This window comes from Neophocaena asiaeorientalis, unplaced genomic scaffold (genome assembly GCF_003031525.2).
Source record: "Neophocaena asiaeorientalis asiaeorientalis breed wild unplaced genomic scaffold, Neophocaena_asiaeorientalis_V1.1 scaffold133, whole genome shotgun sequence".
In the NCBI taxonomy this organism is placed as follows: domain Eukaryota; kingdom Metazoa; phylum Chordata; class Mammalia; order Artiodactyla; family Phocoenidae; genus Neophocaena; species Neophocaena asiaeorientalis.
Window position 1 is genome coordinate 3,380,332 of NW_020174429.1, and position 13,111 is coordinate 3,393,442.

A 13,111-nucleotide genomic window follows, 5' to 3' on the forward strand; every position below is an offset into this window, starting at 1 on the left:
TCCTGCTTGTGAGAGACTGTGAAGAATTTTTTGCATACCACAACACTTTTAAATGCCCAGAATATTCATGTAGGAGGAAAACGTATAATTAGCCTAGAACCTAACTCCATGTTGATATATATTCAGTTTTTGGGAATTAAGTTTCTCTTAATTCATTTCTTTTTTATTTTTTTTAATTATTATTATTTCTTTATTTTATTTTATTTTTTGTGGTACGCGGGCCTCTCACTGTTGTGGCCCCTCCCGTTGCAGAGCACAGGCTCTGGACACGCAGACTCAGCGGCCATGGCTCATGGGCCCAGCCGGTCCGTGGCATGTGGGATCTTCCCGGACCGGGGCACGAACCCGTGTCCCCTGCATCGGCAGGCGGACTCTCAACCACTGCACCACCAGGGAAGCCCTGTTTGTTTTTTAAATTAATTTTTATTGGCGTATAGGTGATTTACAATGTTGTATTAGTTTCTTCTGTACAGCAAAGTGAATCAGTTATACATATACATATATCCACTCTTTTTTAGATTCTTTTCCCATATAGGTCATTACAGAGTACTGAATAGAGTTTCCTGTGCTATACAATAGGTTCTTATTAGTTATCTATTTTATATATGTATAGTAGTGTGTACATGTCAATCCCATTAATTCAGTTTAATTGAAGTTTTTTTGTTTGGCACTTTATTGACAGTTAACTACTTTGGAAAATCCACCTCACCAACTGCAATGCCATTGTGCCAAAACAACACACCTGTCTTGGAAGGTCTGAATTTGTAGTTGTCATGTTTATGGTGATTTACTGTATCAGTTCAGGCATCCAACCTCTTTATTATACTTTCTGATTTTGTTGATATGCCTGAGCATTTTTATTGAAATACACACTTCATTATATATTAATCTTTTCCCCCTTTATATTATAATTAGGGCATTGTTAAAATTTTTAAAAAGCGTAAATAGGTTAGAACTTTGTTTCCGGAGAGCTAATGGGGTGATATAAATTATTTGTTATAAAAATGGGGTGGGGCTTCCCTGGTGGCGCAGTGGTTGAGAGTCCGCCTGCCGATTCAGGGGACGCGGGTTCGTGCCTCGGTCCAGGAAGATCCCACGTGCCACAGAGCGGCTGGGCCCGTGAGCCATGGCCACTGAGCCTGCATGTCCGGAGCCTGTGCTCCGCAACGGGAGAGGCCACAACAGTGAGAGGCCCTCGTACCGCAAAAAAAAAAACAAAAGGGGGTATTCTCAAAAGCAGGGGTCCCCAGCCCCCTGGGCCGCACAGCAGGAGGTAAGTGGCAGGTGAGGGTGGGTAGCTTCATCTGCCGCTCTCCATCGCCTCTCCATCGCACGCATTACAGCCTGAACCATTCCCTCCCCTCCCCCGTGCATGGAAAAATTGTTTTCCACGAAACCGGTCCCTGGTGCCAAAAAGGTTGGGGAGGGCTGCTGGGTAGCGTTGAGAACCACTTTCTGATTATGTGCTACTTGTTTTTTTATCTGTAGTGCTTTGCTCCTAGCGGATACAGTGTTTGCTGAATTGGCCAATTTATGGTCCCCAGATTGCTTTTATATCCTGTTGCATTTGATCACCATAGCCAGTCTATAAACTTGGCAAGGCAGATATTGTTTCCATTTTATAGATAAGAGAACTGAAAGAGATGTTAACTTGCCTAATCATGCTGCTAGAGCTTTGATTAGAATATATAATTTTGTTTATACCAGTCCAGTGCCCTTGTCTACTATCATTCCATACCACTCTTTACAAAATTATAATCTAGAGCTATTTAATGTAGAACAACACCTATATACCCCTGCGGGTATTATTTTTTATACAAGGAACTTTTTTTTTTATTATTACAAGGAACTTTTAAATTATGTTTCAGACACTTGTGGTCATAGGAATATTTCCACTAGTGTTCAAAGAAATGTGCAATTAAAACAGTTTCTGAGAAACTGTTAGGGCCAAAAATAGCTTAAATTTTAGAGATGATAACATCCAACAGGGAGATTGTGATGAAATAGTTACAAACACTTTAATTACGTTATAAATTGGAACAAATCTTTTGGAATATAATATCAGAAAATGATTTCAACGACATAAGCATTTGCATTCTTCAAAATTTGTTGCAAGGAAATGACACCAAATAAAGAAGCTGTAGTCAACTCGCAAGCATTTGCCTGGTGTATGAAAGGAACTGTGCACTGTACTAGGAATTTTTAGATGGGAAGGTGTTGCTGTTTTCTCTAAACTTATAGCAACAGGGTGTGAGACAAATACATAATCAAACAGCTATAATATAATGTGTTGTAGTTGGGGTGTGTTTTTAATTTGATGGAGGCATCAGGTAATATACTAGGGTACACAGTAAACACACCAGGGAAGTAATTCTCCTTCAGGATTGGGGGGAGAGGAGACTGTGTTAGGGGAAACTCTTGGAGAAATTGAGACATTTAAGCTGCACTTTGAAGAATGGCTAGGACTTCACCAAGTAGATAAAATAGGACTGGATATTTTAGGCAAAAGAAATAGCCTGAGCATGAATCTGAAAACACATGCAGAAATGCATTCATTTAACAATAAGAAACAGTTATATGTCCTAGGAATTGGGCATATAATGATGACTAAGACGAGTACAGTCCCTGTCCCTGAAAGCTTTTGAAGTCTAGAAATTATAGTTCTGAGATTTCAAACTGGTGATTCTCTTGGGCCAGATGTGAGTTGAAGGTGTGTTTGGTTTGGCGTACACAGTGGTTGCTCTTTCTCCTTCCTTCCTTCCCTTTCCCTACAGTTGTGTTGCCAATACTTATTTTTGACATATAAATAGGCATTGAAGATGTGGCAGCTCAAATGCCACTTCTGCCGGAAGTGAGTAGCAGCTATTCACTTTATTTATTTATATGGCTGTGCCGGGTCTTAGTTGTGGCATTTGGGATCTTTTTTAGTTGTGGCATGTGGGATCTAGTTCCCCTGACCAGGAATTGAACCCGGGCCCCCTGCATTCATTTTTTTGTCAAATTTTCTTTGACAAATTTTAATAGGAGAAAATGCAGAAAAATACATAATGTGTTTTAGGAAAATCTCTTTTTAAAACAATTAAAATAAACATTTTAGTATTCAGAGAGTAGCTGCTTTTTACTAAACATTAATATAGATTTTTCACTTTGTATGCTCTCCTTTTAATCCATGTTCAGAGAGAATTCAAGTAACTTAATTTGTCCCACTGCTTAGTGTGAGAGCTGGGATTCTAATCCAGATCTCTTAACTCCAAAACCTACCAGGCAGGTAATCTTTGGTTATCTGGAAAGTGTACCCTCAGCATGTGGGCAAGTGGTTAAGTATTCAAAGGTATAAGAAAAACTGCTTTTTCTCTGCCTAGGGCAGGCATTTATGTAAAACAGATAACAATAGAGGGGAACACGTGTTAAATAGCAAGTGATATAAATTTAAAGGAAGCCCAAAACTACAGCAGTGTCTGGTAGAATAGAAATTGATAGAAATGACTAAGATAAAGAATCATGTAACTTTGTGAGAGAATGTAGGGGGTAGTCAAAGAAAGAGGTAGGTCAAAGATGATTTACCATGCTTTCCAACGCTGGGTAATTGAGTGGCGTTTAAGCTGTACAAGTAAAGGTCGTCAGAAGAGGAACAGGTTTTGGTAGGGACTGATGAGTTAGTTTCATTAATTTGGTCGTGGAGGGTAGGCTTTTAAAATTCAAGTAAATGGCAGAAGAAAATAAAAGCAAAATAAGCATGGAATGCAACACCATCAACAAACAAATGAAAAACAACCTGGCGTAAGTACAGCCTCCACTCCTGCTTTATCTCGTTTATTCTTAGGCTGATGGCCTTTTCTTATTCCATGTGAGATTTTGAGGTTAGATAAGTTAGTTTGTATTATGAATGTTGAATGGATTTTTAATTAATATTCATTTTCTATATTTTAATTTTTTTGAAAATAATTTACGCTGTTGCTTTTATGGGTAAAATCTTTTGAGGAATTTAGTGGTCTCTCTTTTTTAAAAATAATACCTATTGATATATAATTCACATACTATAAAATTCACTCTTTTAGAGTGTATGATTTGATGGTTTTCACTATAGTGACAGAGTTGTACAACCATCCATTTTAGAACATTTTCATCACTCCCAAAAGAAACTCCATGCCCATTAGCAGTCACTCCTCTCCCCCACCAGCCTTTGGCAACCACTAACTTACTTTTTGTTTTGGTCATTTGCCTGTTCTGAATATTTTATATAAATGGGATTATACAACACGTGGCCTTTTGTGACTGGCTTCTTTCACCTAACATGTTTTCCAGGTTCATCCATGTTGAAGCAAATATCAGTACTTCATTCATTTTTATGACTGGATAATATTGCATTGTATAGACATACTCATTTATACATCCATCAGTTGAGGGGCATTTGGATTATATTTACTTTTTGGCTATTATAAGATACTGCTGTGAACATAGGTTTCTGGTAATTTTGGATGGAATTACCAAGGGTGGGATTGCTGGGTTATATGGTAACTCGGTGTTTAACATTTTGAGGAATTGTCAGACTACTTTCCAAGGTGGCTGTACCATTTTGCAGTCCCACCAGAAACATATGAGGGTTCCATTTTCTCCACTTTCTGGCCAATAGTTTTTTTAAAAAAAAATATTTATTTATTGGCTGTGTTGGGTCTTAGTTGCGGCACGCGGGATCTTTCGTTGCAGTGAGTGGGCTTTTCGTTGTGGCGTGCAGGCTTCTCTCTAGCTGTGACGCGGGTTCCAGAGCGTGTGGTCTCTGTAGTTGTGGCACTTGAGCTCTCTAGTTGTGGCGTGCATGCTTAGTTGCCCTGCAGCATGTGGGATCTTGGTTCCCCGACCAGGGATTGAACCGGTGTCCCCTGCATTGCAAGACGGATTCTTAACCACTGGACCACTAGGGAAGTCCCTCGCCAATACTTTTTGTCTATTCTTTTGATTTATCCAACCTAGTGGATGTGAAGTGGTATCTCTTTGTAGTTTCTATTTGCAATTCAGTAATGACTAATGATACTGAGTACCTTTCATGTGCTTATTGGCCATTCTTCTTTGGAGAAATGAGTATTAGAATCCTTTGCCCATTTAAAAATTATTCATCTTTTTATTGTTGTCAGTGGTCTCTTATAACAAAGTTGTGTGTTGTTAACTGATAAACAGTATTTGGTACCAGATGATGGTGAATTTTTCATGTGCAGTGATAGACTTAGGTTTAGCTAGTTGTTGATCAAGAATATTTTAAAGTGCTGGTCTTCATAAGTAATCTTTTTAAGAAGTTGTGTTAAGATTTTACTTTAGGGTGTAGTACAGTCGACAGGACTTGATTGAACATACTTCTATAATAATGAAAAGGCCTAACTTTAACATTTTGGGAATGTCAAAAACAGCAACATTTTAATTAAGTCATTTAAAATGCTAAGCACCACATTTTAATTACGTCCATTCAGTCTTTGACTTAACTGGAGCAATTCCATCTTTTCCCGAGAAATTGAATCTAGTTTGTGAAATGTGTTCTAATATCTGTCTTTCTCTTTTTTTTTTTTTAGGTTATCCTGAATACCACATGTCTAATAATCTTCATTGCAACGTTAGCCGTTGTTTTTCACTGCCTCCAAAAAATCAAAATTGCTCCAGAAATTGGAAACGTATTTGATTTAAAAGAAATAACTAACAAATGGACAATATGTCTATTACGAATACACCAACAAGTAATGATGCCTGTCTGAGCATTGTACATAGTTTGATGTGCCATAGACAAGGTGGAGAGAGTGAAACATTTGCAAAAAGAGCAATTGAAAGTTTGGTAAAGAAACTGAAGGAGAAAAAAGATGAATTGGATTCTTTAATAACAGCTATAACTACAAATGGAGCTCACCCTAGCAAATGTGTTACCATACAGAGAACATTGGATGGAAGGCTTCAGGTTAGTCTTGTTCTAGAGGCTTTTCTGTATCTTCGGTAGTGGCAGATTTTTACAAATTCTTTTTTCCTCTTAAGTTACTATGGGAAATCTAATGCTTGCTCCGTCTCTTTAGATATCATAGTACATCCTGTACCAGTACATATTATGGGAATATATGGAAGAATGTATCTTTCATACAACAGAGATATAGCTTAAAAGTTTTTAAATGTTTTGACTAAAAAAAGAGTTCTGTGTAGAAAATTTGGAAAATAAAAATCAGAAGAAAAGCCACATCTTTAGTAACTTGGTATTCATCCTTGTATCTTTTTTTTTTTGGTATTATATGCACATTTTAAAAACTGAGTTACACTCAGTTCTTTTATAATTTAGAAATCTGATATTGTATGTTTGGTACTTTTCATATGAAAAGCAATCCAAGAATTCAAGCATACTTTTAACACTTGCGGGGTTAAAAACTTACGTTTACAAATTTTCTTTACCTTTTATTTTTTCACTGATCAGATTTTTCATATAGAACTACATAATACATCTCCTGTATTTAATAGTTTTTTTTTTTTTTTGTATTTAATAGTTTTAAAGAAACATATAGAAAGCTTATATTGTTAGATTTAAAATTTTTATTTCTAGATTTTAGGCATGGTTTCTTCTTCAAACTCGTACTTTTTTTTGCATTTTTAAAACCTGAGCATAAGCCTTGAAATCATACCTACGTTTATTGCTTTGTGACCATGGCCAAGTAAGTTATTTTGAGCTTTAGTTTTTCTCATTTAAGAAATGGGGATTATAATACTGACTCTGTAGGACTGTAAGGATTAAATGAGAACATATAAAGTGCCTTGTATAACATGTGCTGTATAACTGATGCTCAATAAATGTTCATTTATTTTTCTTAGGTGGCTGGTCGGAAAGGATTTCCTCATGTGATCTATGCCCGTCTCTGGAGGTGGCCTGATCTTCACAAAAACGAATTAAAACATGTTAAATATTGTCAGTATGCATTTGACTTAAAATGTGATAGTGTCTGTGTGAATCCATATCACTATGAACGAGTTGTATCACCTGGAATTGGTAAGTAGACTTTGCTGTTATGCTTAGAAGCACAAAGGGAAAAGATCTCAATAGTGTTTTAATTTTTCTAAGTTAAATTACAGATTTGGAGATAGCCCAGGACTTCAACTAAGGTTAAAGAATCAGACATTTTTAATGAAATACAAATACTTAAATTTGAATTCAGAACAAACTTGTATTTTGACTGCTAAAACTAAGTATGCATAGTTGATATTTTGCCCACTTAGAACATTGTTTTTGAAAAATAAGATGGAAAGCATTTATGCATTGTTAGATAGCATTTATACTACTATTCTTGAATTGAAATTGTTCATGGAATTTTTGAATCCCTGGCTTAAATTTACGTTATGTTATTTTAAATATAATGGAAATTATTTTCATGCTAATGATTAATGTTTTATTTTCTTTTCTCCTTTAAAAATTTAAGATCTCTCAGGATTAACACTGCAGAGTAATGGTAGGTAATTCGTTTCTTGTAACTTTCTCTTTTCTTTTACCCCATCCCCTTTATTCTTTATTGACCCAGAACTAGTTTGTGTGGGTGCTGGTAACATTGACAAGAAAAAAACTTACTGCTTTGGAAATGTAGATTTGGGGGGGGCATTCATCAGCATTTAAAACTGGATTTAAATAGGCTGTTGGCTCTTTGGCTTTGAACTGCTGTTTATGACCGAAAGTAGTCTAAAAAATATGATAGGGGAACATAAAACATACAAAAGAAGAATAGTTTTTGAATTGGTAAAAACTGGCTATTTTGGAAGAAAATCTCACAGAGCCAGTTTATTTTTTTATTTTTTTGAAAATCCTCAAATATTTATTTTAATTTAAATGGGTATAAATAACCTCTGATAATTTAGAATCATGTGTAATATAGTTTAAAAACACCAAAATTGTCATTTTTCTTCATTTCAGCCCAACTTATTTTTATGAATGGTAATTTTATGAAGGACTTAAAACTGTGTACTATATTAATTTTTTTCAGTCTTGTTACATTTTGAGTAAATAAAACAAGGCTACTTTAAAGTATCTGCCAATCACAGATGTTCTAATCCTATATTTAAAAGGAAAGAGTGTTTTGAGGCGGGGAAATGTAACATATGGGAGGTGTTTTTTGTGTGTAATATTTGAGAACAGAGGTCTGTTAAAACTTTAGCTCTGTTTCTTGGAACATGTTAATGAACTGAAATTTCTGTAAGAACTAATTAATTTGCAGAGAAATTCTAATAAAAGAGCCACTGTCATCTTAGTAAGGTGTGCCATTGTTTTGAAGGCAAATTAGTGGCTCAGCACTTCTTTTGTTGCAGAATCTTAAGAGATGGGTCAGAAATATCTGACATTAAAATTTAGGAAGAGCATGGAAGTCTACTTGTTTTTATTCTCCACTTCTCTTCCATGTCAGTAATAATAAAGGAAGACTCTAGTGCCTTTTCATACTTGTTAAGGGTTAGTTGGTTTCTGAGAACAGTGGGCTGATAAGGGAAGCTGTTGTGGTGGTCTGAGAAGGGTAGCTTTAAGATTGATTGGGTAAAACCCAGTCTCTTCACCACACAGACGTTGATATCATATCACCTCTTTTTGAAAGTAAACACCCTTCAGATTTTCACCATTCTTCATCTGTGTTTTTGGAGAATGAAAGCTTTTAGCTCAGTGGGTGTTAGGGGTTGGGCAGCTGTAGTGATAACTATATCAGAATCTTCCTAGGGGTGTGGTTGTGAGGAGATCTGATTCTGAAGACTCATTACACTGCTTCCTGTCCTAAAATACTGCTGTTAGCAGTACCTGTTATTGATGGGCTTGTATGGGTTGATAGCCCCTTTTAGTTGCTCTAGCCCTATATTCAGCCTTAGGGATCCCCCTGGTGGTGGCTATGTAAAGCTGGCTTCAGTGACTTCTTTCCTCAGAAAACAACAGGTGTTTCTCACAGGGCCTTTTAGATTTGGACAAAGAAATAATATAAGGCCAAGGTAGTTAAAAGTTAAGCAAATGGGATAATTCCTTCACTTTTGAGTTGGGATCTTGGTGGTAATCATTTCCAGCCTGTCTCATCTCTCGTGAAACTTTCCATGACCACATTGACTTGTGTGTTGATTTTAACAAATATTTAATGAGCATGTATTGCCTGGTATTGTGTTAGGTTCCAGGGATGATAAGATAAATAAGGTATGTTTTTTCCCCTTGAGGGAGCTCATAGTCTAGTGGAGGAAAGAAAAGGTAAATAAGACAGTGACAGTACCATCAGACAAGCTGTGACCTGCTTGCTGGTGGTAATAAAGAACAGAGACCTAGGATGAGCTCAGTGTCTTCAGCTTTTCTGTCTGCTATGTGTTCTTTACTCCTCACAGAACATTTTACAATCTCTGTATACACGTATGTCTGCTCTAAGGGTATGGTTAAATCATAATAGCTAACACTTTCTAAGTATTTATTTTGTGTCAAAATAATTTACAAATATTGTGTCATCATTCTCATAATACTCCTACATGGTAGATGGCATTATTTACATTTTATCAGATGTAGAGACTGGTGCCTGGAGGGGTCAAGGAACTTGCCCAAGATTAGACAGCTAGGAGGGGCTGGAGTAATGTGTGTAGATATTTAAACAATAGAAAAATATCATAAAAGACTGTAAGCTCTGTGAGGGCAGTGATCTTTCTTTTGTTTACTGTTGTATCCCAAGTGCTAGAACAGTACCTGGAACATAGGTGCTCAATAAATACTTTTTCAGTGAATTAATTTGTTGAATGCTAGTCCATAAAGAGCAATACTTAATAGTTTGGTGTCTGTTTCCTGGACTTTAAAAATATATACTATATGTTTTTTTCAATCTTATTTTTTTGAATAGGCAATACATGGTCCATAAATCAAAATACTATAAAAAGGTATACAGTGAAAAGAAGTGCTCCCACCCCTGTCCCCATTCCCCCCTACCTCAGGTAATCACTTTTTTTAGTTTCTGGTGTTTCCTTCCAGGGTTTTTTGTGCAAAAATACATGTATTATTTCCCTTCTTTCTTACACAAAAAGCGTATTAGTGCACTGTACTGGACCTTGCTTTTTCACTTATATGATTTTTTAAACTTGAGTATGATCATAGTGTACAGTGGTGTTTTATAACCTACCTTTTTTCTCTTGGCAAAAGTATATTGCAGACATCTATCCTTGTTGATAGCCAGTTTTACCTAAGAAACTTATGTTTTAAGTTATTTGATTAAAGAGACCTGTAGACTGGTAGAAGTCCCAAACTTACACTTGGGAAGGTTTAACCAACATATTAGGCAAGAAAAAGTTATGAAGCATAACTGTTTAAAAGCAGGATTCAGTTGTTATTTTCAAATCTTTCTTTTTTTTTTTTTTGAGGGGTGTGCTGCGTCATGTGGCTTGTGGGATCTTAGTTCCCAACCAGGGATTGATTGAACCCGGGCCACAGCAGTGAAAGCACCAAGTCCTAACCACTGGACCACCAGGGAATGCCCAGAATTCAGTTGTTATGATTGCCCATTAAGCCAAAACGTCAACTGAAAAGCAGAAATAATGAGTATCAAGTTGACCAGCTATATCCTCAAATCAGTAACTTTCTCCTTATGTACTAGCAATACTGTTATCTTGGTCAAAAGATCCCAGTCGCTATAAACAGCAAAGAACCCTAAAATTTCCAAGAATCCCTAGAGATGTCAGGATCTATGTGCAGAAAATCATAGGACTTTGTTGAAGAGTATATATTTTTTTTTGAAGAGTATAATTTTTAAGAAATTGAATAAATACAGTCATACCCGCTTTATGTCTCAAATGAATTTTTCTTTGCATTTTTATAATTTGGCCAACATTAGTGGTGAGTGGTTAGATCCACTTTTTTTACTGACATATAATGATATGTTAAGCTCCTTTTGGCTATCTCTTTGTTTCCATAGAATTTTCTAAAGAGAAACTCTTTGTAGTGGAATTTATGGGTCTTAAAAATATCAGCATCTTCATTACTTTTGATGCATGAAAAAACCCTTTAAGAGATTGTATGCGGAAGTCTGAACAATAGATTATTATTACCTCTTTGAAATATTCTCAGTTTAATAAAAAAGTAGCTGTGTAACTAGTTAGTATTTATGTGTAATGGATTTTTTCAAAGATTAACATAGAGAAAGATAAGGAGCATTTTATGCTGATTCTCAATGGAAAAGAGAATGTCTTTTTGTGGACTGTTAACTGCTCTAAGAAAAGAACCTAGTGTTAGAGTTCAACGGATTATAAAATTCTAGGGTAGTGTTAGTTCAGATGCAGTAAAGCGTTGTTTGCTAAAGATAAAAAGCAAACCCCAAAACTATAGCCTAAAAAGAAATGGGGAGGTTCTGGGCAAGAGAACCATTGATTATTATAAATGCAGCTTCAATTTTCCTTTTTTTCCTCACAACAAAGCCAACTAATTATTCCCTAGTTTGTTCAAGAAAAGGTGTTGTATCAGCTAGAGCCTAGCTTTGCTTATTAAGGTGTAACCACGTAGGTGAAAGATGTTGTTTATCGAGTTTTTTCACACTACATATTCATCAAACATCATTATTTGGATTGGGTTTCTAGAAGGAAATTTCAGTTTGACTTACCATTTGGGATTTTTCTGCTCATTCTGATCTTTTAGGGGACATTCAGTATACTTCACTTTCAAAGAATATGTTACTAAACAGTAATTCTAGATCTGGAATTGGATAGCTGTCAGATCCCACTCATATTTTTACACCGTGAAATTAGCAAAAAGATTTTAAAAAGTAATTACTTGATCTCAATTTGGTCGTCTTAACTAGGTAAATATTTTCCCCAGCCACTTGATTTTTTGTCTACTTTATGTATTTAAGGTTTTGATTACTTTTAGATTATTAATCAAGAAACTAAAAATACCTCTTTAGGACCATTGCTGGAGGTTGTTGGAATATGGTCTACCTTCAGATTTCAAGGAGTCAGTCAGATTGAGCTGATGCCACTACCTCTAAATAAATAGCTTTTGCTGATAGGATAGTATGCTTTAAAAATAGTACTGGAAAATTCTGAGTTAGACTGATACACACTATAGTTGATTTAAGGTGTTGTTATATTAGTTATAAGATTTTTTTTTCTGGGAATAGAAGCTTATAAGATTTTAAAATATGTTTGCTTTTCTGTATAGCTCCACCTAGTATGTTGGTGAAGGATGAATATGTTCATGACTTTGAGGGACAGCCATCATTATCCACTGAAGGGCATTCAATTCAAACCATCCAGCATCCACCAAGTAATCGTGCATCGACGGAGACCTACAGCACCCCAGCTCTCTTAGCCCCATCTGAGTCTAACGCTACCAGCACCACCAACTTTCCCAACATTCCTGTGGCTTCCACAAGTGAGTTGTAGAGTCAGATGTAGTCAGCAAGATGAATTTTCCTAACCATTATATATTTATAGGTAGCCACTTGGAGGAAACCTCCAAGTAAGTGAAAATTAAAAGTACTCTGGTATCTTTCATAGGTAAACAAGCATTAAATAGGTTTTTGAGTTGTCCTGGAAAAAAATGGTGTTTGTAATTTATTTAAATGTTCTTATGTTGATGTACAGTCACTTGGAATTTAAGTAATGATTTAAATTAATGGTGTAATTTGTACTTTATTACACGCAGAAGTAAGAAGTCTCTTAAGCTTTCAGATCTACTTTAGAGAAATATTTAAGTTACCAACAAGTAGTTTTGAACCAAGAGGTTTATAAAAATCTTTGTTAATGGAATTGCAAGCTTTCCTCTAATCGGTATTTTTATTTTGCTTTATCTGGCAGAATATTACTTTATAATAGTCATCTCAGTCTCCAGTTGTGCAAACTTAGAAAAAGGAATCTTGACAAATTTGTTAGTAACAAACATATAACCCTCAAGATAGATGTTAAGTATTTTAGTCAACTTTGAAATAAAGCTAAATTCTGTGTATCTAACTTTATTTTATTTTTTTTCTAACAAGTCTATTTTCAAAAGATTCTTCCCATTAAAGAGGTACTCACCTTCTCTGCCATGTCATGGAGGCAGAGTGCTATTAGGTTCAGATTTTCTTGGGGCCTGGTCAAGGAAATAATGACCTTATTTTCATAGCCACCAAAGGTTGGA

At 35.7% G+C, this 13,111-nt stretch overlaps 1 protein-coding gene across 3 annotated transcripts in view; it reads left to right on the plus strand.

Moving 5' to 3' along the window:
- Positions 1-5,565: 5,565 nt before the first annotated feature.
- SMAD4 (SMAD family member 4) overlaps positions 5,566-13,111 on the plus strand; it is a 44,086-nt gene continuing 36,540 nt past the window's right edge. For all 3 annotated transcript variants that reach the window (XM_024756774.1, XM_024756775.1, XM_024756776.1), the window contains exons 1-4: positions 5,566-5,938; positions 6,832-7,006; positions 7,434-7,463; positions 12,152-12,364. In XM_024756774.1, the coding sequence (XP_024612542.1) occupies positions 5,690-5,938; positions 6,832-7,006; positions 7,434-7,463; positions 12,152-12,364 (667 nt within the window). In that variant the 5' untranslated portion in view covers positions 5,566-5,689. The remainder of the gene's footprint in view (positions 5,939-6,831; positions 7,007-7,433; positions 7,464-12,151; positions 12,365-13,111) is intronic.